The sequence below is a fragment of the Choristoneura fumiferana genome, chromosome 19 (assembly GCF_025370935.1).
Source record: "Choristoneura fumiferana chromosome 19, NRCan_CFum_1, whole genome shotgun sequence".
In the NCBI taxonomy this organism is placed as follows: Eukaryota; Metazoa; Arthropoda; class Insecta; order Lepidoptera; family Tortricidae; genus Choristoneura; species Choristoneura fumiferana.
In genome coordinates, this window is record NC_133490.1 from 30,005 (window position 1) to 55,406 (window position 25,402).

Here is a 25,402-nt window from a genome sequence, read left to right on the forward strand (position 1 = left end):
CTTCGTACCAAATTTCTAGATTCTGAGTTCAGGAAGTACCCTATAGGTTTTGATTCCCTTGCGAGTTTCGAAAATTTGCGGAAATTTTCGGCATAAACGGCTGTATCTTTTGATTGCGTTGGCTTAGAAGTTTGATTTTTTAACAAGTCCAAGGGACAGTAGACCTGAGTATTTGATATAAATTTCAGCTTGATACCTCCACGCGTTCCTGAGAAAAAGGGTCTTGACAGACGGACGGATGGACGGACAACAAAGTGATCCTATAAGGGTTCCGTTTTTTCCTTTCGAGGTACGGAACCCTAAAAAGGTGTAAGAAATTATTCCATTCTTACTACTTACTATCATCATTCATTGCTTACTGTTAGTAATGGTGGTCAGTGCTATTTTTCATTTTTTCATCCATTCATAAGCCAACTAAGTACATCCAATCTGAATCAACCTAACTTTAAACCAATTCCGGGTCGATAAAATAATAGAAGCAGTCAAAATGCAGGTCCATCCCTATCGAGTAGTCTCTAGGTTGCCAGCTCACAGACCGACTCTGACGCAATTTTTCAAGATGAAAAATTGGATAAGCCGTTGTATTTCAATACTTATTCAATTTTTTATATATTGATTCTCATGGCCACCTATAAGCCTTCCACAGCGAGCGGAGCGGACCCAGTTTACATCAACCGGCTGCAAGGAAGTACTTCCGTCGAACTTCCATGTAGTAGATCGTTGCAAATTAAACAGAGCCCGTGCGGAGTAGTGAGTACGCAGCGGAAGGTGGTCATCACGGTTCAGTCGATTTGTGCTTCCTGAAGTCCATCTTTTGTAAATAGTTATATCTCTTTAGGGTAATAATGGGTAATACGAGTACTAAAGAGCAATTAAATATTTCCAGATCATATCGCGATATCGTGAGCGTGTCAACGTGGTCCCCGGGCACCGGGGGCGTGATGGGCTGGTGCTGGTGGTGGTAGCGCGATGGGGTCGCGGGGGGCGCGCGTCGCGCGGGGGGGACACCCAGCGCGCGCTGGACGAGTTCGAGGAGCTGGCGGGGCTGCGCGCCGGCGCGGGCGCCTACACGCTGGAGCACCTGGCCACCTTCACGGTCACGCGCGAGACCGGCATCGTCTACCCCGCCGACGGCATGCGCCGCCTGCTGCAGCTCGAGAAGACCAACGGTGAGCCCCCCGACCCGACACCGATTACAACCCGGCGTACCTACTGCCACTAATATTAACATACTCGGAAAACAAAGCCCCTACTAAAAAAATAAGGTAATGGAGGTCGGTCATCCAGGTATCTGATCTACCAGTCGACCAGGTCGATCAGTATCGATTCTGACTGAAAAGAATCTAAACTTGCAGTTCAACTTGATCATACTGAATCATTGTGGTTTAGTATTTTTGGCTCAAGCCCTCTAACTCGTGGGCTATACATACATAAGAGTCCACCCGGCAGTAGAGAATAGACGTACTTAATGCCATTCGCGGCAGCTTTGTATTCCAAGCTCCAGCCTAGTACAGCGGCTGTCAGGCTGGTAAATGTCAAATCATTATTTACTTTATTCCGCACAGTCACGCCACGACGCATCTGTTAATATTTGCTTACTTTTACTCTAGGAATATGGAGTCAGAAGATGCAATTGTGTTTGGACGGGCAGTGGGTGCTCGTCATGGATTATGAGACCGGGGTGAGTGTTCCGCAACACTAAACAAGCGTTGTCTAGATAATATGGTGTGTTCCCACTTGTTCCATTGACAGTACTATAATGGAGTTCTATAATAGTACTATCGATGGACGTAGAAGAACAAGGGTCACCGACAGCCAAGCGAATTAGCTCGTTGAAGTGGCAATGGGCAGGCCATGTAGCGCGGAGAACAGATGGCCGTTGGGGCCGAAAGGTTCTCGAGTGGAGACCAACGAGAAGGACGGATGACCTGGTTAAAGTCGCGGGTTCACGGTGGATGCCAGCCGCTTCCAACCGAGGCAACTGAAGGTCTATGGGGGAGGCCCATGTCCAACAGTGGACGTCCTGTGGCTGAGATGATGATGATGATGACTATCAATGTAACTAGTGGGAACACACACTGTACAATATTAGTGACATTAAAATAAATGGTACGGATTCAATTTGATGATTAAGCTACTGGTCATGGGTTCAATCCACAAAATTCATTTAGTAGTTTAAATATCAATCTATTTGGGTATATTTACGAGTTTGAAAACGGTCTAACAGCTTGCCGTCGAGTCAGATCGAGCCATGCACTTAGGTACGTCGAACAAATTGAATCATGATCCAGGGTGGAACCTTTGTGCTCTAATGTCATGTTGACATCTCATACTTTTGTCAAGGAAATCATAATGAAATGGATTATTAAAAATTTTTAACAAAAAAGTAAACCGACTCCAAAAAAAAAAAAAATAACAATGGAACCGACTACAAAACCCTTGAAAATATTTTTCTAGGTAAGTTGTACGTACTAGCTCGAAGTCGGTCCTCAGCACGAGCCAGCAGGAGTGGGACAATTCACAATAGTCGTCTACCTCACCTACAGACTATGGGTTTCAATCCCTCCTGCTGGGTCGTGCTGAGTCACCGACTTCGAGCTAGTACGTACCAACTTACCTAGAAAAATATTTTCAAGGGTTTTGTAGTCGGTTCCATTTTTTGTTATTTTTTTATTTTTTGGAGTCGGTTTACTTTTTTGTTAAAATTTATTTATTATTTATCACTTTTTAGTGATTTGTAGCCAAAGAACATCTCACAACGATTCCATTAAGCTCAAACACGACTTAGTTACGTTGTTTTATAACAGAGTTTCGTTGCCTACCTTCTGGCTTCAGCATCAGATCAGTTCGAAAGAATCATTAACTTAAAGCTTCTTCTTAGTTGCTTATCTAGGTAAGTATATTAATCATGATAATTTAAATTTAACCCGTGCAATACTTGTTATTGATAGTAGTAGTTCCGTTGGTCAAATCTGGTCTTCATCATCAGTTCCACTTCACCAAATTATGATTTGCAAGAGCAAATGCACGAGTTACTGCTAAATATATCCAAATTACCATAGGTGTCCCTACAATATTTGAAGAGTTCCCTCGATTTCCTTAAGATCAGATCATCAGATCTTAATTTGCTGCTTATGGGACCTAATTGAAAGCATTCCTAGACGAAACCAAAAAAAATTTTTCAAACGGTTCATAAATGACGGAGTTCTGAGGTAACAAACATTAAAAAAAAAAAAAAACAACCGAATTGATAACCTCCTCTTTTTTGAAGTCGGTTAAAAAGGTTCCGCCCTGGGTCATGATTCAATTTGTTCGACTGTACGTGTTTAATGCAATCGTGTTTTTCGGTAGAGTGTTATCAACTGTTTCCCCTGACCCGTGGTCTTCGCAGGGTCTTTTCGGTATATGTCAACGCTGACGTCTTGCTTACCACATACAGTTTAAAGCGAAACCACTAACAAAAACCAATAGACCTTCAAAAGCAAAACCACACCACCGATGAAAGGGGTCTTCCCAAGGGCTTTAGTGGAAAAACTTGCCGTCAAGTCGCTGGACCGACTCCGAACTCCTCAGGGGACACAGGAATTATACATGTAATGTTAGTAATTGATGGTGGTGCTGTGTGGTGCCCCTCTGCAGTCGGTGATGGAGCGGTTCCCGGCGTCGTGGGTGCACTCGCCGACGGCCTTCACGTCGCCGGAGCCGGCCGAGCTGTACAACAACGTGCTGGCCTTCGTGGTGGGCCCCCCCGCGCCCGCGCCCGCCGCCGCCCCCGCGCCCGCCGCGCCCGACGCGCCGCGCCGCGAGCTGCATATCTTCCAGTGCCACGACGTGGGCGCGCAAACGCTCGTCGAGGAACTCAACGCCCTCAAGTTAGTACACGAGCCCAGCGCGCTGGATCACAGTAGGATGGACCGACAAGTTTACCGGGAAGACCTGGTTTTGGATACATAATAATATGAGCATAATGTGGGGCGACGCGATAAACTTCTTGTGTATATAACGAACGTTTAACGTTTGACGTAAGACGTTCAGCCACAATTTCAATCTGGTCTGGGTCCGGGTCGGGGTAATATTTTATGACGCCGTTCATGTCGTATCGGCAGCTTACTGTTTTGTGTACCATCAGCCAAATAAGTGGTCTACCAATTTTTAAACCAGTTCCTATCAAATGAATATGTCGCTAAAGTCGAACTTTCATGTTAACAAACACGTCTATTGGCATTATTGTATTATGACATGCAAACGATTATCATCTTTTTAAAGTTGAATATTTCGCAAACAAATTGTCTTAGCAACCCCCTAATGGTTTTAAAAGACCTATCCAACGATAACCCACACTATAGGAAGGAAAAAAAATCACCCCCACTTTAAGTCTATGGGAGGTACCGTATTTTTTTTTTTTTTTTTTTACTATTTTGTCGGCATAGTTTTCATATATATCCGTGCAAAATTACAGCTTTCTAGCATTGTGATAGTCTCTGAGCAACGCCGCGGACAGACATGGCGAAACTATAAGGGCTCCGTTTTTGCCATTTTGGCTCCGGAACCCTAAAAAATATATAAATCTCATCATAATATCAATGATACAGAGTAAGCTGACCCGACTACTGCAATAGAGGTACATTCCCTCCAAAGATGCAGCCCGCGTGTGCCGGTCGAAGTCCCTTGACACGTTTCGACAGCACCCGTATCTACGAGTAGGTAAACCCCTCCCGCTATCTCACCATCGAACACTCGTTTTACTCTCAAGCGGATAACTCTAAGATTTGGTATCTTATCATCGTGGCGAGATGAGCGGCAGTCGCCCGCAGCGAGCCATGCAGTACGCGCGGCGCCGGCGGCGACAGCCGTGCTACGAACATCTTCGGTAATTTCCTTGGTTCAGAGCTAGGCTAGAAGTCCGATCTCAGGGTAGAGGCCGTAGAGTTAAAGTGTGTGAGTGTAATGTGTTGTGGTTGCAGGGGCGGCGGCGGGGGCGGCGGCGGGGGCGCGGGGGACGCGGGCCGCGACTTCGTGATCGAGCGCGAGCGCGAGCGGGACGAGGTGGATCGCCCGCGCAGACAGGTCAGTGGAGACGCGGCTGCGGGGCGCCGCTTGGCGTGCTGGGCAGCGGGCTGCAAGGCTGCCTGCAAATGGCTGTCTTGTAATTTTCGCACACTTTAATTTTGTGTGCGTAAAATTTCTTTCGTTACTAGTTCTTCGCATTTGCACCTCACACCTCGTAAGTTAAAAGTTGAAGTCCAACTGCCTCTTGTCAATCAATCATGTATTTTGGCCTATAGGAAGTCGAATCATAGAGAAACTCTATAGCTTTGGTGTGCGTACCAGTTACATTTTTGTTCGGAAAGTATACATTTCGAGACAACAGCTAGATTTTAGATGCCTAATCAATGGCATTTCAGCTACTGGTCTCAAAAATTGTGCTATCAGGTACATCGATCGATAACAAGTGATTAAATTGCAATTAGCATATTTGTTTTCGATGCGCTTCGCGATTTACTGTTTTATTATGTTCGTCACGCTGGTATTCAGAAGTCGTTCTCGAAACAATCGATACTATCGGGGCGATCGGCGATAGGGGCGTTATCGCGGCGGTAATCGGCGAGCGCGCGATAAGTGGTCGCGGCGGCAGTCGGTCGCGGTCGCGGGCACGGCGCGCTCCAGAGTGGATCCTCCGCGCGGCCAGCACCTGCACTCGTCCCTCGCGGTGCGCGGCGCCATGGCGCGCATGTACCACACGCTCACGCGGCAGCAGTGGGAGGCCGTGCTCACCGTGAGTGTTCTCCCGCGCGTCCCGCGTCCGCCCCCCCCCCCCCCCCCCCGCCCTGACCTCCTCGCTTGTTGCAGCAAATGTCGGCGCAGCTGGGGCGCGGCGAGCGGGACGACGCGTCGTCGACGGGCTCCGAGCGGCTGTACGAGCAGGACATCGCCATCCTGAACCGCTGCTTCGACGACATCGAGAAGTTCATCGCGCGGCTGCAGCACGCGGCGGCGGCGGGGCGCGAGCTGGAGCGGCGGCGGCGCTCGCGCGGCGGCGGCGGCGGCGGCGGTGGCGGCGGCGGCAAGCGCGGCGCCGGCGACGGCATGCTGGCGCTGCGCACGCGGCCGCCGCCCGAGCGCGACTTCGTCGACGTGCTGCAGAAGTTCAAGCTGTCCTTCAACCTGCTGGCGCGCCTGCGCGCGCACATCCACGACCCCAACGCGCCCGAGCTGGTGCACTTCCTGTTCACGCCGCTGGCGCTGATCGTGGACGCGGCGCAGGACGCGGAGGCGGGAGCGGGCGCGGCGGCGGGCGCGGGCGCGGGCGCGGGCGCGGGCGCGGGCGCGGGTCCGCTGCCGGCGCGGGTGGTGCAGCCGCTGCTGACGCGCGACGCGCTCAATCTGCTCGCCAACTGCGTCACCAGCAAGGAGACCGAGCTCTGGCACTCGCTCGGCGACGCTTGGCTCATACCCAGGTCGGTTCCCTGATCTCTTTGATACCTCCGGATTCCACCAGCCTCAGATCTTAAAAACGTTGTCTAAGGGCGATAATTTTTCCAACATGCCGACCTCGACGTCCTTGTGTGACGGTGCTTTATTTTCCAATAGTTAATATGTTCATTTAGTTCTCTTTCGGTTCTCTAACTTCGTGGTTTGACCGTCGCATTTATCAGCTACAGAACATAATATTTTTACGTAACATTTTTTCTATGAATTCATAGCGAGAGCATCCTTATTGACACTGCTAGCGTGTTATTTATGGTTGTAATCAGCAGATTAGGCTCGATCCATTAGCATAACGTGATAAATGTGGAAGCCGCGGTGATACTAAATCCATTAGGGTGCGATAGTGGACGGAATTAGCGGTATGAGCGCGTATTAACCGAGGCCGCGCTGCATCGGCCCTTCGCACCTGGCACCTGACTCACGCGACTCCGCCAGAACAACAGTTTTTGTTCCAGTACACTCTGAATATACACGCGTGGACTGATCCACGCCCAAAAATTTAACGAATTAACAACGGCATTTGATAAATTTAATTGAAAATTTAGTCCCTTGTTGAACGAGGATCAATTTCAGATTACCGATTACGGTAAAGTTTTTTTTAAAAGACTGATACTACATAGTTTACTACTCGAAAGGGGAGAGGGGTAGACAGGATTGCTGAGGGCAAGGTACTGTTAATCCAGCACTGACAAAGATATTTGAAGTAATTGGTCAGTAATTGGTTACAACTAACTAAGCCACTATTAGGTTAGGTACTTAAATTAGCTTTGTCACCTTATTTTACACAAATGCACTACTTACGAAGTTGCACTGAAACCATTTAAAAATACCATCAAAATGCATTGATTATACGAGGTTTATGCCATTATTGTTTCTTCCTATTCGCGATTCTGCACAATATGATGTCCTGTTTAACCCTGCTTCTCCTTCTTACCTGTCTGAAAGATTTAGCTACTTGGCCACTGGAAGTGGACACCGTTTGCGGTCGAGTTCCAAACTTACACTTGCCTTCCCGCCTAACAACGCGCGCTCTTATGCTAAATCTTTCACTTTCCATTCAGTCAAGCTGTGGAACGATTTACCCTTGTCTCTAAGGGAATCTCCGTCTGTGGCCTCGTTCAGGGAGAGTTTAAAGAAATTATGGCTGGACACTGACACCTGAGATGAGACTGTTTCGCTTTTGTAATTGTTTGTTATATTTCTTTTGTTTTATGTTAGTTTTAATGTAAATAATGTTGTATTTATTATATCTCTTTTGAGTACTTCTGTTTTGTCTCTTTACCGCACGTAATTTTCCGCTTATCCTCTATATAACCAAATGTTTTTTCCTAACTAGGTTAGCTGGAAGAGATCCCTTTTTAGGGATAAGCTCGCCTTTGTTCTCCTCTCTGTGTATTTGTATTTTTATTTTTATTTTTATGTGAGGTGCTTTAGGGTAATTCCACGTGGATTTTTGATGAGTTGACATGACGTTTGTAATTTCGTTAATTACTCCGAGTTGGTACATTATATTTCAAGTCTTAGGATATTTCTGTCGTTTCCACTAATCGATCTTATATACTATATAAAAAAGTTTTTAAAATATGATCGATTTATGGAAATATTGGTATTCAAAAACTAGTTACTTATTTTTTTTGCACAGGGGCTATTTCGGAATATAGCGGGGTTATTCTGCGTGTTATTGAAAGGTGGACTTTATTATAATTTGGCTCAAGGTTCATATTTCTTTTTAGGCTGAAATTACCCCTTTCTTTTTTATTTTTTATTTCGTTAGTAATATCCATAGTTACAGATTTTTTCAATCTCTGTATTCCGAAATAACCCCACAAACGCAATGTGGTTCTCAAAATTTGCCGCAAAGGAATATTAAATCTACATACATTATAGAACAAAGCTGGATTAGTTACACCATTTATAACTCGAGAACAGCTGGACAGATTATTATGATCTTTGATGTGTGGATTGTAGAGTTTGTCTCCGCCCCAAAAAGCAGAATAGGGGGAGAGGAGCGAAGCCGCGGGAATATACTAGTAAGTATATAAAACAATTAGAAATGCCATGTCACTTTTATATTTTGAACTAGCTTTTACCCGCGGCTACGCTCGCGTGAACCATAAACATTTCAATGAAGCAAGCAATCAAGCAAGCATGCTAGCAAGCATTTATGCAATCATTTAAGCTAGCTTGCAAGCAAGTATGCAAGCAAACATTTAAGCAAGCTTGCAAGTGAGCATGCTTCGCTCGCGTGAACCATAATCATTTCAAAGAAGCAAGTATGCAAGCAACTAAATAAACTTCATGCTACATCGTTTAAATCGTTTTGATAGCCGAAGTATCAGGTACGCTACCCTGTTCGACACACTGGAGATCTCTTTAATGTTGTTAGAGAGGGACCTATTAACAAGGAACCCTACGCCACCCTGTGATGTTTGATCATCCTCGCGGAAGTACAGAAGGTGGCCCGAGTCTAAGATGATGGTGCCCTCTATCTCTCTATGTACTTCACTTAACTCCTGAATATGCCACCTTATGTTCTCCAGCTCCACTTCCAACTGCGCTAGAAGAGTCCTAAAAGTCCGTTCGTTCTACGTAGCCAGGGTCAGTTTATTTAGGTAGCCTTGGATCGCCCGGGATTCTTAGCATCCTCTGCCCCCGCCGTTACTATGAACGCTACTATGGCAAGGAATAGCGGGGCGACCGGGAACTGGGGGCCATCTCTTTGCCGTGCGCTTCATTCTGGTAGGAGTTTGCCCATAATCCCCACACTGGGCATGCGAGTTGGCGATCGTAGGGCACAGTTTATTGCACCGCCGATGCTGCAGCCCATCCGAGGCCCGGGGACTTAACTGTGCCGATTTTGGCTGCGCTATGCCGCAATCAGCCAGCTGCCAGAGCCCAGTCTGTTAGACGGCAGGGTGCACCACGGGCAGGTAAGGTTGGCTTGGGGTCCATAGATGGAGGTTGGCCCCCTTACACCACAAATAAAAAAATCTAAATCTTGAAAAGTTTAAAGTTTGAATACCTCAGACAATTACCATACTAAAGTAAGCTGGGGTTATTTTGGGAATCACTTTACTGGAATAACCCCTAAAGGGGTAATTCGGGATTTTTTTTAAAACTATATCTAGGCCTTTTAGACTGACACAGTCATTCGCAAAAAACGATTATTTGTCATAACATTAATAGTTCAATCTTGTAACTTATCAGGTTTTAGAGATAGCGGTGTTGGGGTTATTTCGTATTTATTTTTTTGGCACGAAAATGCACTCGACCCAAAAAAATATATATTGCACGTCCAACCGATGTCAGCGCCTCGCATCATCTGGAGAGACGCGAGGAGCGGTAAATGGGGCGTCCATTTAAGTGCTGCCAGTGGTTAAACATCGACACGTTTAGGAGAAATTTTAAATAAATGGAAAAACCCGTTTACAGAATTACCCCAAAGCACCTTGTAATAAAGAGTTTACATACATACATACATATGAATTCCACACAACTGAATTTAATCACATGCGTTATACTTGACGATACTATCTTAATCTCTATCTTTATCTTTTATTCTATCTATCTTCTATACTATTTCGTTTCTTCCTAGTCGCGTTTAGAAATATTAAAAAAAAAACAGTGCGTGAGTCGCTTTTCCCGCGGTAAAAATGATCATGGTCGCGAGCTTTAAGTTATGTGAACGGAACACCTTGAGACGAAGCTTCCCGAAGGCAGCAGCAGCCTAAAAATAATAATAATAATAAAGAATAGGGTCGATTGAAATTTAATTTTTTTTTCCGCCCCAATTTCGATCGGGTTCAATTCCCGGTTATGTATGAGATTTAAAAAAAAATACAGAATCGTGAAGTATAACGCATGTGATTAAATTCAGTTGTGTGGAATTCATATTGTGCAGAATCGCGAATAGGAAGAAACAAGATTGCGTAGAAATAATGACTGTGAAGCATTACGCATGTGATCATAATATGATCATATATTCAGCTGTGTGGAATTTATTTTGTGCAGAATCGCGAATGGGAAGAATCAATAATGGCATAAACCTCGTATAATCCATCAAAATAACAACTCCATCAGGTCTAGTTACTGGAATCTGGTGTCCAGGCATCCCTAGTGCGGGTCAGTACCCATGAGGCACAATTACTTACCTGATTGTAAATCACTTTGTCATTCCTGTTTGCCGTATTCTTTCCTATGTGTTGGTTAAAAAACAATGAAGTTAAGACCCTCAAACACAATTGGCCATCTACTTGTATCTACTGGTCACTGGCAACTGTCGCCAGCATCTGCTGTTGCCTCCCGGGCATCGCGTGTAGTGAACATTGCGTCGTGTAGCGAGGTTTCATAGGCCATTCTATGTTGCAGGGAGCAGTGGAAGGCCAACATCCCGCCGTACCAGCCCGTGTTCATGGACGGCTGGTCGCCCGACTACCAGGTCGATGACCAGCCGCTGAGGAGGTGAGCTGACTAGCTCAATAGTTACACACACTCATTTTGAGCAGAGCGTCCATTCAGTATTCAGTATTCAGCACGGTAGGCAGCTCAAGGCGCTGCTTACCCTGGAGTTGACCTAATGCACGCCTATGCACTTATCTGGAGTTGTCAACAAGAATGTAATTTAGTAATGGTAAAAGCCATGTCCGTGAATTTACTCTAAGAATGTATGGTCTTTCGGTTTGCCAAAATGATTTCTTCGTTTTAAAACTTGTGGTTTTCAAGAAGTTCTAGTGTCTGATACTGATACCTATCCTCGGACGGATTTAGAGTTATTCATTTCTGCTTTTGCTTTATGTTTATCATTTGCATTATCATTAATTTGTGCGTAGTGTACCTATGCTCATTACCTGATACGATTCTCGAGCGTTAACCTTGAGCGCGTGCTGCGCAATGAATGGTGAATGGTTTCTTTGGTGCGAGCCATGCTACCACTACGATTACCATTGACGCTCAAGTGTCGTGGCGCGCAGTGTACATGTTTGTCGCTTGTGTGAGTGTGTGCGTGTGGTGTTGACGTGGGGGTGCGGCTGGCAGGTCGTCGCCGCGGCGCACGTCTGCGGCGGGCGGCAGCGGGGCGGGGGCGGGGGCGGGGGCGACGGCGGGGCGGCGGCGGGGCGGGGGCGGCGGCGGGGCGGCGGCGCCCGGCCACGCGCGGGGGGAGCCCTTTGACTACGAGCGCGAAGACACCGACCTCTACGGCGACCCGCCCTTCACCTACTCCAGGTACCGCTTCTGTCCTCGTCTAGGTACTGGTCCCTAGCTACTGTTCTCCATTACCATTCCATTAGCCTTGCCATAAATTATTATTGTCGCTATTAAAATTCTGTCAACAGACTTCATTTCACCAGGTAGGTAGTCCTCATAAATTAAATTCGGAATGTTTCATGGTTGAACGAGTGATATTGAATACTTCAGCAAAAAATTTTCACTGGATATGACCACAGAATAAGTATTTAATAGTATAATGGCGTCATGATTTTTGTAGCGCTGCACTTTGAAAATGTACTGCCAGCTGCAGAAACGGATAAGCGGTTGTGATGCTCAAAATGGTCTTTACTTAATACCTACCTTAACACAGAGCCGAGTGTAGTTCCTCTTGAGCTCCACAGCCGCTCAGTGGCAGTTGCAGTAATTTATTTATTTATTCGTTGTACCGTGTGTGTGTGTGTGTGGTCGCAGGAGCGAGCGAGGCGCGCGCGACGACTCTTCGGCCGCGTCGTCGCCCGAGCGCGAGCGCGAGCGCGAGCCCTACCGCCCCCGCCCCGACGACGACGGTGAGCGCCAAGACACTCCCTATCCTGTCCTGAACACAGATTGTCAAAGACTCTTCTCAATATTCCATTACTAGTTTTTGCCCGCGGCTTCGTCCGCGTGGAATTCGGTTATCGCGCGCTGTTCCCTTGGGAACTGTGCATTTTTCCGGGATAAAAAGTAAATTGTCACTTCAAAGTTCAATATCTCAAAAACGGCTCAACAGATTTTGATGAAAGCTGTTTACGAACCTTTGTTAAAAACCCTGCTTTAAAATAAAAAAAACCGCATTCGCAGTCCTTCCGTTTAAGAGCTACGGTGCCATGACAGACACACATAGCGGTCAAACTTAGCGGTTCTTTGTCGCACTGCCAAACGTCGATTGCTTATACATTTTCCGTCTGCACACTAGCTGCAAAATGTATGGGTAGTCGAGTCGGCAGTCGCAATTACTTTGCAGTTAGAAGTGGTGCGTCTTTCATGGCTCCTAAGGAACAAAGCCGATACACCCTTCAGAATCGGTGATCGGTAGACCGACTGCCTCCCTTGGGTCCTTATTCCTTAAGCTGTAACTGGTGATGTTGTCAGACGACCTGGGCGAGGCGTGGGCGCGCGGCGTGGCGGCGCGCGGCGGCCGCGTCGTGCGCGTCACTTACCCGCGCACCGCCAACAACGACAAGGAGCTCAGCGTCGTGCGCGGAGAGTACCTCGAGGTGAGACCCCTGCCTCCTGCCTCCTGCCTCCTGCCTCCTGCCTCCTGCCTCCTGCCTCCTGCCTCCTGCCTCCTGCCTCCTGCCTCCTGCCTCCTGCCTCCTGCCTCCTGCCTCCTGCCTCCTGCCTCCTGCCTCCTGCCTCCTGCCTCATGCCTCCTGCCTCCTGTCTCCTGCCTCCTGCCTCCTGCCTCCTGCCTCCTGCCTCCTGCCTCCTGCCTCCTGTCTCCTGCCTCCTGCCTCCTGCCTCCTGCCTCCTGCCTCCTGCCTCCTGCACCCTGGACCCACTCAGAACCAGACGCAGGAAGCCAACTGCATCCTCCAAAATCAAACGTAGGAATGCAGTCCTACTTCGCCATTTTTTTTTATCGCATATACGTTGTCGTTCTGATCTGAGCCTATTACTTTTGCTTCCACTCTGGCTGTGGCCAAGTTTTCCACCTTCCGTTGCTAAGGAAAAACACTTGTGTGTAAAAAAAAATTAAAAGAAACCGTAATGAAACAAATTTGGACCTACCTCGCCGTCTTAGATTTCTCGATCCCTACTTGGATTAGTAGAAGGGCTAATCAACTTTTTTACCGACACTAATCTGACCGCGAAATTTTTCAAACAATTGCAGATTTTTGTAACTAAACATGTTAATAATCTGTAATTTAATAGATAGTGTACATGAATACATACCATCCTACGTAAGTTCAACCTATGAAACCGTGAAATATCTTGTTGGAAGTACGATTTTTTGGTAACGCCAGAGACAATTTTGGTAACGCAGGAGACGCCCAAAGTGTCGGTAAAATAGTTGATTGGCCCAGAAACCGATCGCTTCAAGTGGTCGCTTTCTGGCGACGCAGTTTCAATACAAAATTGACGTTCACATTCATAGACCAGTCGATCTATTCGTTTACAGTCGTGTAGTCGACGACGGTTCGTCTCCGATTGTTGTACAGCGTGCGGAGGCCCCGCGATGTACATACGAGGGATGCATAGTATAGGCACGACGGCTGTTGCAGGTGCTGGACGACTCGCGCAAGTGGTGGCGCGCGCGCAACCGGCGCGGAGTGACGGCGCACGTGCCGCACACCATCGTGGCCGCCACGCCCGACCCGACGCTCTACCCCAACCCTATCTACACGCACTACCAGGTACGCCACACGCCACCCGCCATGCTCGTATATACGAACTGTTTGACGCTGTCACAAACCACAGATCCAAGTCTTGCGCTGCGTGCACCAGACCATCTCATTACACTGCTCCCGCAGCCTTGGTAACTTTTTTTTTTTATTCGACTGAATGGCAAACAAGCAAGTGGGTCTCCTGATGGTAAGAGATCACCACCGCCCATAAACATCTGCAACACCAGGGGTATTGCAGACGCGTTGCCAACCTAGAGGCCTAAGATGGGATACCTCACGTGCCAGTAATTTCACCGGCTGTCTTACTCTCCACGCCGAAACACAACAATGCAAGCACTGCTGCTTCACGGCAGGATTAGCGAGCAAGATGGTGGTAGCAATCCGGGCGGACCTTGCACAAGATCCTACCACCTGCAAAACTAACTGGTAACTGGTAACTGGTCATCTCTGGCCTTTACAAAGCGTCTTACCTTATAATTGTACTGATAGGGTTGTTATCGGAATTTTTGATTGGAAATTTGATCATGCTTTTGATACCGCACACTGCTAAAATATATTGGATTATTTTGAGACACACTATTGATTATTTCCTTCACCGAGCACAGGCGGTTTCTTACGATGAGAGAGTTTATCTTGGTGTTCCTAAAGGTCCCATTGCTTATTGGAAACCAACTTTACACATAATATCTTTACCATCGAAATTCTCAGCAACTGCATACAGTGCCCTCCACTTTAATTTCCTTCTCAGTAAAGCAAGTGGTATTAATTTAATGTAATGTGAATGTGGCATATAAATTTGAAAAACTTGTAGGTGCGAGCCTGAGTTGGAACGCACGACCCTCTGCTCGAGAGGCCATGTCAATGGCTACTACGGCTTATCATTTGACTCGCACATCATTATAAATTGCGAATCCCTGTTAGTAGGCGAATATATTATGTTATTCCGAGTGTGTGTCATTTGTCATGTTGCAGGAGGGCGGCGGGCGCGGGTCGGGCGGCAGCAGCCCCACGAGCCCGGCGGGTAGGGCGCGGGAGGGGCCGAGGGAGGGGGCGCGCGAGGGCCGCGAGGGGGCCGCGGGCGCCGCCGACTGGGTGCGCCGGGAGCGCCTCGGCAAGAAGGGCGAGTTCCGATACTTCTAGCGCGACACGCGACGCTCGAGCTCGAGACCCGCCACAGCGGACTCGGCTCCCGCCGTCTCCCCCCTTCACGTTAATTAAAGAATTTCTCCTGCTCAATTAGATCGTCCCTAGAATGTGCCAGTTCTCTGGCTGGCTGAGATTATGGTTGGAAAAATATATTCAATATCCAATCGCGAACATGTTTAAGTGATCGCTGGGCACGTCCGCGGCCGGCCGGCGCCGCATCCCGGCACGCCGCGCGAGTGCCGGCGCCGGCCGGACGCCGCCGTGCCGCTGGCCGCGAGTTTCCGCGCCAGCCTCACTCCTGAACCAAAGTGCCGTCCGCACGGGTGCTCGCTCGGGCACGCCTTAGTCATATCATAACTCACAATACTGTACTCTACCGTCCCAGTAGCGAGTATCGGAGCGCGTCGTGCGCGCCCGCGCGTGTGTGCGTTCGCTTCTGTCCGTCGGTGTGTGCGTTGTGTGCTAATTGATGTATGTCTTAAACATTTGCAATAACATGTTTTGTAATCGTGAGGATTGTAGAACGAAACAAACTCGGCGAGAGCCTCGCCCGCCGCGGGGCGCGGTGTTTGCGTTCGTCATGCAGCCCTCACGATGGCGCGTGCACTGTGAGTGTAGCGGTTAGATATTCTACAAATTAGTGCGTACGTATATTTAAAGTTTATCGTTTTTTTTCTTTGTAAATCGAGTCAGATTCTATAAGCTGATATTATATTTATTATAAACGAGAGAAAATGAAGAAATTTATACAAATAGTGCGGCTATAAATGTTAACTAATATATTGTCCGGAGGTCGGTCCGGCTAGTGTATCCCTTGTTTGTATTTACATTTTTATACATTAAATTTTTTATCGAAACCTGTGTGTGTGTGTCTATCTGTGCTTCGCTCCCGTCCCTGTGGTCCCCGGGCGCGCGCCGCCGCCGCCCGCGCGCCGAGAGATCTCGGCACTCGGGCGGGCGGGCGCGTGTCGTTGTACTATCTGTCTCTCTTCTTGTCGAGTCGAGTTCCTGGCGCAAGGAGCGGCCAAAACAGTGTGAGTGTTCCATAAGTGAATCGGTGGCTTCGCTCGGTGTGGTGTATCGCTACGCGGGTTGCGGTGTACGTTGGTCGCCAGCGGGTCGAGTACAGGCGAGTTGTGGTTGCAGAGAAGCCGCCGCCGCCGCCGCCCCCCCGCCGCCGCCGCCGCCGCCGCCCGCGCCTCCGCCGGTCGCGCCCGCCAAGACGGACACCATGAAGTGTGAGTGGTCCCCGACGCAGTACGTTGACTGTGTGCGTCCTCTCGTGTCAGGAGCTAACCTGTGTGTGTGTGTGTGCGTGCAGCGCGCGCGTCGGCGGGCGAGGCCAGCCTGGTGGACGAGCTGCGCGTGGTGCTGCCGCAGCTGACGCAGCGCCGCAAGCTGCTGGAGTTCAAGAAGACGCCCGACTGCTTCATTCACCAGGTACCCCCCTCCACCACGACCACCCGGGTAACGTGCTTCCTTTTTACCCGACTGCAAGAAGTGGTATTGTTATAGTCTTTTTTTGAGAATATACTCAAGCCGCGTTTTCACGACGGGACACTTGTTCCGCGAACTTGTCGCCTGACACAAAATTTACGTGTACCGCGCGCGATGTCGCGGAATGCAAATAAGAAGAAGAAGGACGAACTGCTGCGCGCATTCACTTATATAAGAACAAGCAGCGCCCTCTATTCTTCTTGGTACTAAAATTATTTATTACAACGCCATCTATAAGTCGTTGTTTAGAACTAAATTCTATTATCTTATAGTTGGGTAAGGCATAGATCGATATAATGTTTGAAACGTCAGCTAGATGGCGCTTTAACAACACTGTAGCCATAAATGAAATACTAAGTGCATGCAGTCGAACAAATAGAATCATGCATGATCCAGGGTGGAACCTTTGTGCTAATATCATGTTGACATCTCATACTTTTGTCGAGGAAATCATAATGAAATGGATTATTAAAAGGTTCCACTAAAAATACCCACGGTTATACGCAGACGCTCCATGCACAATTTCGTGGTCTTTTTGGACCTTTAGTAAGGTTTCTGTTCGTGGGCATTGCAGAAGTCGAGCCCTGACGAAGTGGCGGAGTGGTTGGAGGCGAAGGGCTTCAGCGCGCTGGCGCAGCAGCGGCTGGCGCTGCCGGGCCACCAGCTGTTCGCGTGCGCGCGCGCCGACCTGGACGCGCTGCTCGGGCCCGACGAGGGCAAGCGGCTCTACAGCCAGCTGCTCGTGCAGCGGAACGTGTCCGGGGTGAGAGCCTGAGAGGACACGCCGTCCGCTATCCAGGATGCCGGGACGTGGCTCATGCTCTACGAGTATCTGATTGATTTGGAATGCTGCGATATCGACCTCACGCGCGATCGATTCAGATAAACCCCACCATAGATTATTTTAGAAATATAATATTCTTGTATAAGTACAGGGAAGCCGTGGTGGCCTAGTGGTTTGACCTATCGCCTCTCAAGCAGAAGGTCGTGGGTTCAAACCCCGGCTCGCACCTCTGAGTTTTTCGAAATTCATGTGCGGTATTACATTTGAAATTTACCACGAGCTTTGCGGTGAAGGAAAACATCGTGAGGAAACCTGCACAAATCTGCGAAGCAATTCAATGGTGTGTGTGAAGTTCCCAATCCGCACTGGGCCCGCGTGGGAACTATAGCCCAAGCCCTCTTGTTCTGAGAGGAGGCCTGTGCCCAGCAGTGGGACGTATATAGGCTGGGATGATGATGATGATGTATAAGTACAAGGTATTTATTAAATAACTGAAGACCAGGAAGTAGTTTACTCAGAATCGAGAGTAGAATCGATTACACTATGTTTTAAATTAGGTTGTGGCAAAAAAAATTGACCATAGTTTCCTACGGTTTTTCTTATACAGTCAACAGTCCTCCTCAGTTTGTAAGCACATCGGATTATTCGCGGTAACTTGGGCTGTTCCTTCGAAGGAACTATTGCGTTTTTTTTCGCACTAGTTCCTTCACCAGAGATGAAAGAAGAACTGCGTTTCGTTTTTCGCCCTTGTTCCTTTGCAAGAACTGAAAGTGCTGGATTACTCGCAGTAGTTCCTTAAGTTCCTTTCTGTTCATACTAATAATTCTACTTTTCTGTATTGCCAAAGGAACTACTGCGAATAATCCAAAGTGCTACTGCGAAAGGAACAAAGGCGAAAAAATAAACGCATTTCTTCCTTCATCTCTTGTGAAAGTTGTGAAGGAACTAGTGCGAAAAAAACCGCAATAGTTCCTTCGAAGGAACAGCCAAAGGAACTACGGCGAATAATCCAGCTCATAATTTCTCTCTCGCTCTCTCTTTCTCCCCCCTCGCCGCCTTACCTTACTCACACGCCAAATACCACCATGTGGGTAAGGTAGCACCTCGTAGCAACCTACGGCAAAGTAGTTTGTCCCTGTCATTCTGTGTGTGTTAACGTGAGCTTGTGTGCGCAGTACAAGACCACGTCGGCGTCGGAGCTGCAGAGTATCCTGCGGAAGGTGCGCGAGAAAGTGGAGGTCTCCTGAGGAGGGGTCTGGAGGGGGCTGGAAGGGCCGGAGGCAGCCGATTATTTATGAAGTTTTACCTATTTTTTATTTAGTAAATATTTTGTGATATCTAAGGCAATACATTATGTTATTTTATAATTATTACCGTTTTTTATTTATGAAATATGGACATTGCGCTCTGTTTACGATTACAAGTTTCTCCCTATCCTTGTACCTACTTTCCTGTGTTTTGGTTTCTGTATGATTTTGAAATATGAAACTCTAATAAGAGAAACATAAATATTACAGACAATTGATAGTAAATAAACTACCTGTGTTGAGGCGATGTGTTTTGCTTACAATCTATCTATACTCGTATATATTTCGGTAATCTCGGAAACGGCTCCAACGATGTTGATGAAATTTGGTATGTAGGGGTTTTCGGGGATGAAAAATCCATTGGTCTTATCTCTGGGAAAACGCTGATTACTGAGATTCAGTCCGAGCAAAGTTCGGTCGCCCAGGTACTACAGTATTAAGTACCTATGTCTGCAATAATGCTATACGTGCCTACCAGAACATTCACGGAAGAGACGTACCAAAAACAATCTACGCTAAGCTAGGCTTAAAAAATGAAGTTATATTATAAAGCACCACCGTGTACCCGTGTGGTGTCGGGTTAGAATTACTTACACCTCTCCCTTTCTTCCGTGGATGTCGTAAGAGGTGAATGAGGATATAGGTTAAGGTATACCCTAGGCGACTTTTGTCAAACTTAAAAACTAAAATTGCTAAAAGTGGCTCCGAAGCGGTAATGTTTTGTGTGCTCTTCTTTGGGAATACAGGCGTGATTTTTGTGTGTGTTGTGTGTTATATTATAAAGATATTTTTCCACGCGCATCGCTTAGCCGTCCAGCCTCGAACAGCTGTGGTGGACGCAGCCTTGAGCAGTATATAAACAATTGGTTAACTTATTTATCAACAAATCGGTTCTAGTTGCTTGGGTTGGGGAGTTTGGAGTAATAGGGAGCCGATAGTGTTATCGCCAGGTTCTGAGCCAAGCACAAGGTACTATAGGAGTCAGACTTATGCAATACTGCACTGCACATCAGGGGTCGCGGAAGTACCTCAAACTCTGCAAACTCCTTTGGTCATCGCTTGCTCCGAACAAATTTTCTCACGCATAAGCGCTTTTTTATCAAAAGGAGGGAGGGGCATTTGTAATCTCCTGCCCTTCGCCCCTGCAGCCGCTACTGCCGCTACTGCCGCTGCACACCTCGTATTGACCAAGTCCTACAGCGCACGAAATAAAATGACAACGAAAAATAAATTTGTATATTTTTGTTTAAAAAAGAACAACAGCGCAACGCGCTAAAATAAAGCTGCACCAATTTGATTTGAAAAACAATGTTAGAAGATATAATTGAAATAGAAAATATATTATTTACCTATATTTTATAACTTGCTACTTAACTGAGGCTTACGTGGCTAGTTACGAACTAAATACAACAACGTTTTATATTCAAGGAGGGCTTCAGGTCCGTTACAGACTGCACTTCAACTGCAACCTACCTGCCAACTGCGACTGCCCATGCAGTCGGCAGTTATATTTAGTTAGAAATGCAGTCCGTTTGAATGGGCTCTTAGCTCTCGCGCGTATTTCAAAGGTATAGGTATAAATTACTTATATAACAACAGTCGCAGTAACCCTATCCCTGAAAATCCTGAATGAACCAGCGAGTAGGCTGCGCCTGCGCCCCATCACCGCGGCGTCTCGAATGTCCGAACTATAATCCTAATGAGTATGGCACAACGCATCGCGTAGCTATAATAATTGTACAAAATGTAAAAGACGCGATCTCTCTTTCACACCCGCACACACTCTTCAATATATATATATTCTAGTAATAAAATGTCACAATTCGTCTACCTCACGCACACACCCTCACTCGACCCGCGAGCGTCCTCACACATAGATACACGCTATATCACAATCATCACCTAACTTAAAACATCTAATCGGAACTGGAGTACTTTATTCTTGTCATCTGTTGGTTCGTAATTCACAATAAAATAATAAGAAATGCTTCGACCCTGTCTCACAAACGGGACTACACAACATTTATCAATATTTATAGAGTTTATCCGTACCTGCTTAACAAACGTCGAAATTTTATTGTAAAGACTTATTGTACTGTAGGTACTTCATAAAGTACACAGACTACAAAATTTCAGCGACCCACAGGAGTCATTTCCTGTAATTACGTTATATCAAATATATGTAGTTATGCATTAGCAACCAAAAATTATCGATAATTATTTTATTTTATTTTTGAAATTGCTAAACGTTTCCCAGACGTTATACTCGTATGGCAGTACTCCCACATGAGCCGTGTATCAGCCAGACAATAGAACAAGCACTCGGTTGGCTTAGGCTATTCCTTAGGAGTATTTGTGCACCAACAGCTCAGCCTTCCCCAATGCGCTGCAGATCGTCAGCCTAGTTGTCCTGCGCGGCGATGCGCGCGGCGATAGCGGCCGTGAGCGCGGAGCCCTTGCCGCTGCCGTCCTCGGCGCCCATCAGGGAGAACTGCAAGACATACCGACACTGTCACTCTGTGCACTACATAATACATTAAGGATCTAGCCAATAACAAGGGCCCCATGTTGGGCGCCAGTGTAACTGAGGCGTTGTATTGTATTTGACGTATTATTGACATTGAATACCTTCAATTAAATAAACAAATTATCGAAAACTCATTAAAGGTAATCACGGTCTACTTTCCGTAGCCAACAACAATTGTAAATCAATAAAAACTGTTTGCGTTGTTAAATATTTAGGTACGGGTTAGGGAATCTATGATCAAAACCAATAAGGAAAAATGAAGATTCTGAAAATATCTTTATAGTTCTTTCTAACTCTAAATCTCAAGTTAGATTATAGTGAAAAACCATCGCTTTAAAGTCGTTCACTTTACGGGCTCGCAATGTAAAGCTCAGTTAAGATTTACAGGAAAATCATGCAAGTTGTATTTTACACTGCGGCGTTTGATTTACCACTTCAAATTCATTTGCTTTGCAAGCGCGCAATGTAATTCAATTTACACGATTTTACTTTCAGGTCTAAATTGGGTTTAAGTAAACAGTTTTATCTATACGCATACAGAAAATCCTCAATTATGCGTTCAAAAACCATGGATAATGATAATGACCAACATTACGACATTGGATTCTATTATGAACACGGCAGGAACGTAATAGTCATTACGATACCGAAATCGATATCCTAATGAACATTACCGCACCGGAGCGGTGGCGGGGTTTCTGCTTCACCAGGCGCAAAAGCTCGCGGGGTAGACATAGTTCTGGTTGCAATTCAGGTCATTCTCAATCAATGGTTTTTGAATGCATGATAGAGGATTAAGTAATTTAATATGTAAATGTAGATAAAGTAATGTATGCAACTGTACGTAATTATAGGCCTTAAAACACTCGTGTGATCCTTTTATGAAAAACTACGCCTCGTTTCATAAAACCACACTAGTGTTTTAAGGACTCTTATTACGTAACAGTTGCGAAAACTACTAAGTATATCGTCATTGGTAGTGGTATAGTTACCGGCAGCGGCTGCAGCAGCGCGATGTAGGTGTCCATGAGGCGGCCGATGCGCGGGTGCCGCTTGAACACGGACCCGTCCACGGCCACCGCCACGTGCGGCCGCGCCATGCGCTCGATCAGCACCGACACGCCTGCGACCAAACACACACGACACGGTTTACCGACTGCCTCTACATACTTACGAGTAGAAAACGCCTCCCTCCGAAATATTCCTATTATGAACTCGTCCGCAGATACAGCGATGATGATGACAACAGCACTAGCACGAGATAAAGCACCGGGTTCTCTATCGTTTGCCCGAATTTCATATTCCCGAATGTATCGTTTTCTAGAATTTTCATTTGCCGTAAAGCAATTTATTTCTGAAATAGTTATTTCTTGATAGTTGATATTAAACTAACCTAACCTAACCTACTGCATTCTATATGATGACATTTTAAAAAATCCGAAAAGCAGCACGGTTCTATATATTTTATGGCAAACGTTGGTATGGCAAGTGAAATTCGGGCAAGTAAAGGTAAACGAAAGCACCGTGCTACAATATCTGCGTCTACTGTTACGAAGCGCTGGCGCCATCACAGAGTAGGGTATTGTGACGCCAGGACCTCTGCCTACACCCGACAGCCTCGATGTTTGTCCTTACTACGAATAATAAGTGAAAATTCCACAAATGCCTGATTTTGGCAAACATTTTTTATTCAGAAAATATGGACTATTTAGGATTATTTTAAGACCATTGTGTAGAACACTATAGTTAGGCTATTTAGGATAGATTAGTTTTTAAATTATCCTGAAATGGATTGTTTCAAAATAATAAAATGCATTTGGCCTGGATTTTGCCAAATGAAACATTACTTAGTGAAACCTATCATTCGTAAAAAAAAATGTTTTGGTTAGACATTAGTGAACCAAATATAGCGGCCATCACACGCGAGTATCAGGTGTACTCGTTCCGCGCAGCGCAGGTATTGTGTCGGGCTGGAGCTACTCACAGACGGAGACGAGCTGCGCGGCGCGGTTGGAGGCGAGGCGCGCCGCGTGCTGCGCCACGAGCGCGTCCTGCTCCCCCCACCGCCCCCACCCCACCCCACCCCGCACGCCGCCCGCAGCGCGTCCAGCGTGCGCGTCGTTTCGCCATTCTCGTTCTCCCTGGAATACAAACCGGTACCGGTACGGTATTACTGAGCTTAACATTTTTCTATCTACACCCATATAGTAAATCCTCAATTATACGTTCAAAAACCATAGGTAATGACCAGCATTACGACATTGGATTCTATTATGAACACGGCTGTATCGTAATGGTCATTACGATTGGCGCCGCGACCACGTGCAGCAGCAGGTCGTCGCGGGCGCAGCTCGTGGGGCAGACATACCTACCTAGTTAGAGTTAATGCAGGTCATTCTCAATGGTTCTTGAACGCATGATAGAGGATTTAATATATGGATATAGATAAAATATCGTAGGCAACTGTACGTAATTAGGCCTTAAAACACTCATGTTGACCCTATTATCGTGTTTTAAGGACCCCTATTACGATACAGTTGCATACAATACTATTGACGTGTGTTATTTTTTTAATCGACTGGATGGCAAACGAGCAAGTGGGTCTCCTGATGGTAAGAGACCACCACTGCCAAATAAAACATCTGCATATACCAGGGGTATTGCAGATGCGTTGCCAACCTACAGGCCTAAGATGGGATACCTCAAGTGCCAGTAATTTCACCGGCTGTCTTACTCTCCACGCCAAAACACAACAGTGCAAGCACTGCTGCTTCACGGCAGGATTAACGAGCAAGATGGTGGTAACAATCCGGGCCGACCTTGTACAAGGTCCTGCCACCTGCAAAATTACAAATCTTGACCCCAATAGCACGGTAAATTAAAGATACCGTGTAACAAAATCAAATCATGGATTTAATAATCAGTATCTGGATTTTGGGAACTAAATAACGGCGAATCGGAAGCGGTTCGCCAAACGGGTAAGGACATGGTAGATCAGGCCGGACCTTCCGATCGGATCGGACTGTGATGACAAAGCTCCGAGAAGGGCGTCGCATCAAGTATAAGTAGTCTTGCCTCGGTTCCAAAAGCCGTCGATCCGGCGCTATTCGTTACGATCACTCCATCTTTTACTTTCAAGTGGTCGGCAAGAACCGAGCGGTCGAGCAGTGCTAATTAGTGTTTATTTATTTTATTTTATTATTTTAAGAACACATACAGTCGTATATTAATGAGTATACAGGTAAACCAAAAACAATATAAAGACCTCGAAGTGTTGGTTTAGATACACGATGCCAGTCCAATTGAGCCATAATAGCAAGTCATTGCGGCGTTCGATCAATCACATGTAATACTAGTGGCAAGATTTGACTGGCATTGTGTAGAGCAACGCTTACTCTTCGAAGAGGCTGAGATGCGCGGAGGTGAGTGAGCCGGGCGGCGGCGCCCGCGGCAGCAGCCCCGCCCCCGCCAGCCGCGCCAGCGCCGCGCGCAGCAGGTCGCCCAGGTACTTGCCGCCGATGTACTTCTCGAACCTGCAACAACACAACACCTCATCAACCATCCTAGTTTCGACCTGCATCGCTACCTTCTCATAATAAATCGGCTACTCTGAAGTCAAGTCTGAGTCAAGTTCCTTTTCGACATCATCAAATGTTTTTCTTTTCTGTAAATTGTGTATTACTTTAAGTTTGATGTCGAAATAAAGTTATGTCTATGTCTATTTCTATTCTCAGTTGCTTTGCTCGCACCCCTCTTTTCCCGTAATTCGTGCTTACTGTCGCAGTTTCAAACTACTGGAAATATACGTAGTCAGTAGGCTGATTCTAATAAAGTGGCATGGCAGGCTTTTTCAAAAAATATATATATGTTTTTTTTACTTTTTTTGCATAAAAACAGCTTCTTGGTATTTCATTTGTTACAAATATGTTAAAGGGAACAAAGTATTCCTAAAAACTTAAGAGTTATGGGTTCTTGAAATATTGATGAAGCAGGCTAAAGTTAAATTAGACAGGCTAGTAGTGAAAAGTTACCAGGTTAAAGAGAATTATACCAAAAA

At 46.5% G+C, this 25,402-nt stretch overlaps 2 protein-coding genes across 2 annotated transcripts; one reads left to right on the top strand and one right to left on the bottom strand.

Annotated features, from left to right (window-relative positions):
- Positions 1-985: 985 nt before the first annotated feature.
- LOC141438585 (epidermal growth factor receptor kinase substrate 8-like) lies at positions 986-18,881 on the top strand (the record flags this gene model as incomplete). Its single annotated transcript, XM_074102451.1, has 16 exons — positions 986-1,169; positions 1,611-1,681; positions 3,640-3,872; positions 4,965-5,067; positions 5,851-6,458; positions 10,858-10,950; positions 11,524-11,563; positions 11,606-11,712; positions 12,169-12,263; positions 12,829-12,953; positions 13,962-14,093; positions 15,057-15,105; positions 16,379-16,468; positions 16,552-16,670; positions 17,302-17,490; positions 18,687-18,881. Coding segments are annotated over 16 exons (2,310 nt in total), but the record flags the coding sequence as incomplete, so codon positions are not given.
- Positions 18,882-20,040: 1,159 nt separating this feature from the next.
- Positions 20,041-24,925, bottom strand: LOC141438586 (hexokinase-3-like). Its single transcript, XM_074102452.1, has 5 exons — positions 24,741-24,925; positions 24,172-24,184; positions 23,330-23,486; positions 22,338-22,468; positions 20,041-21,309 (listed from the first exon to the last, which is right to left on the bottom strand). The coding sequence occupies exons 1-5, from the start codon at positions 24,923-24,925 to the stop codon at positions 21,220-21,222; spliced, it is 576 nt and encodes a 191-aa protein (XP_073958553.1). The 3' UTR covers positions 20,041-21,219.
- Positions 24,926-25,402: the final 477 nt, after the last annotated feature.

What these genes read in the sequence shown, in the direction of transcription:
- LOC141438586 (XM_074102452.1), bottom strand. Translation starts at nt 24,925, where the DNA reads ATGCAGGTCGAAACTAGGATGGTTGATGAGGTGTTGTGTTGTTGCAGG. An exon ending in CGCGCAGCTCGTCTCCGTCT is followed by an intron (nt 22,469 to 23,329) that starts GTGAGTAGCTCC and finishes GTTTGGTCGCAG; the next exon opens with GCGTGTCGGTGCTGATCGAG. An exon ending in CGCTGCTGCAGCCGCTGCCG is followed by an intron (nt 21,310 to 22,337) that starts GTAACTATACCA and finishes TATGTCTTGCAG; the next exon opens with TTCTCCCTGATGGGCGCCGA.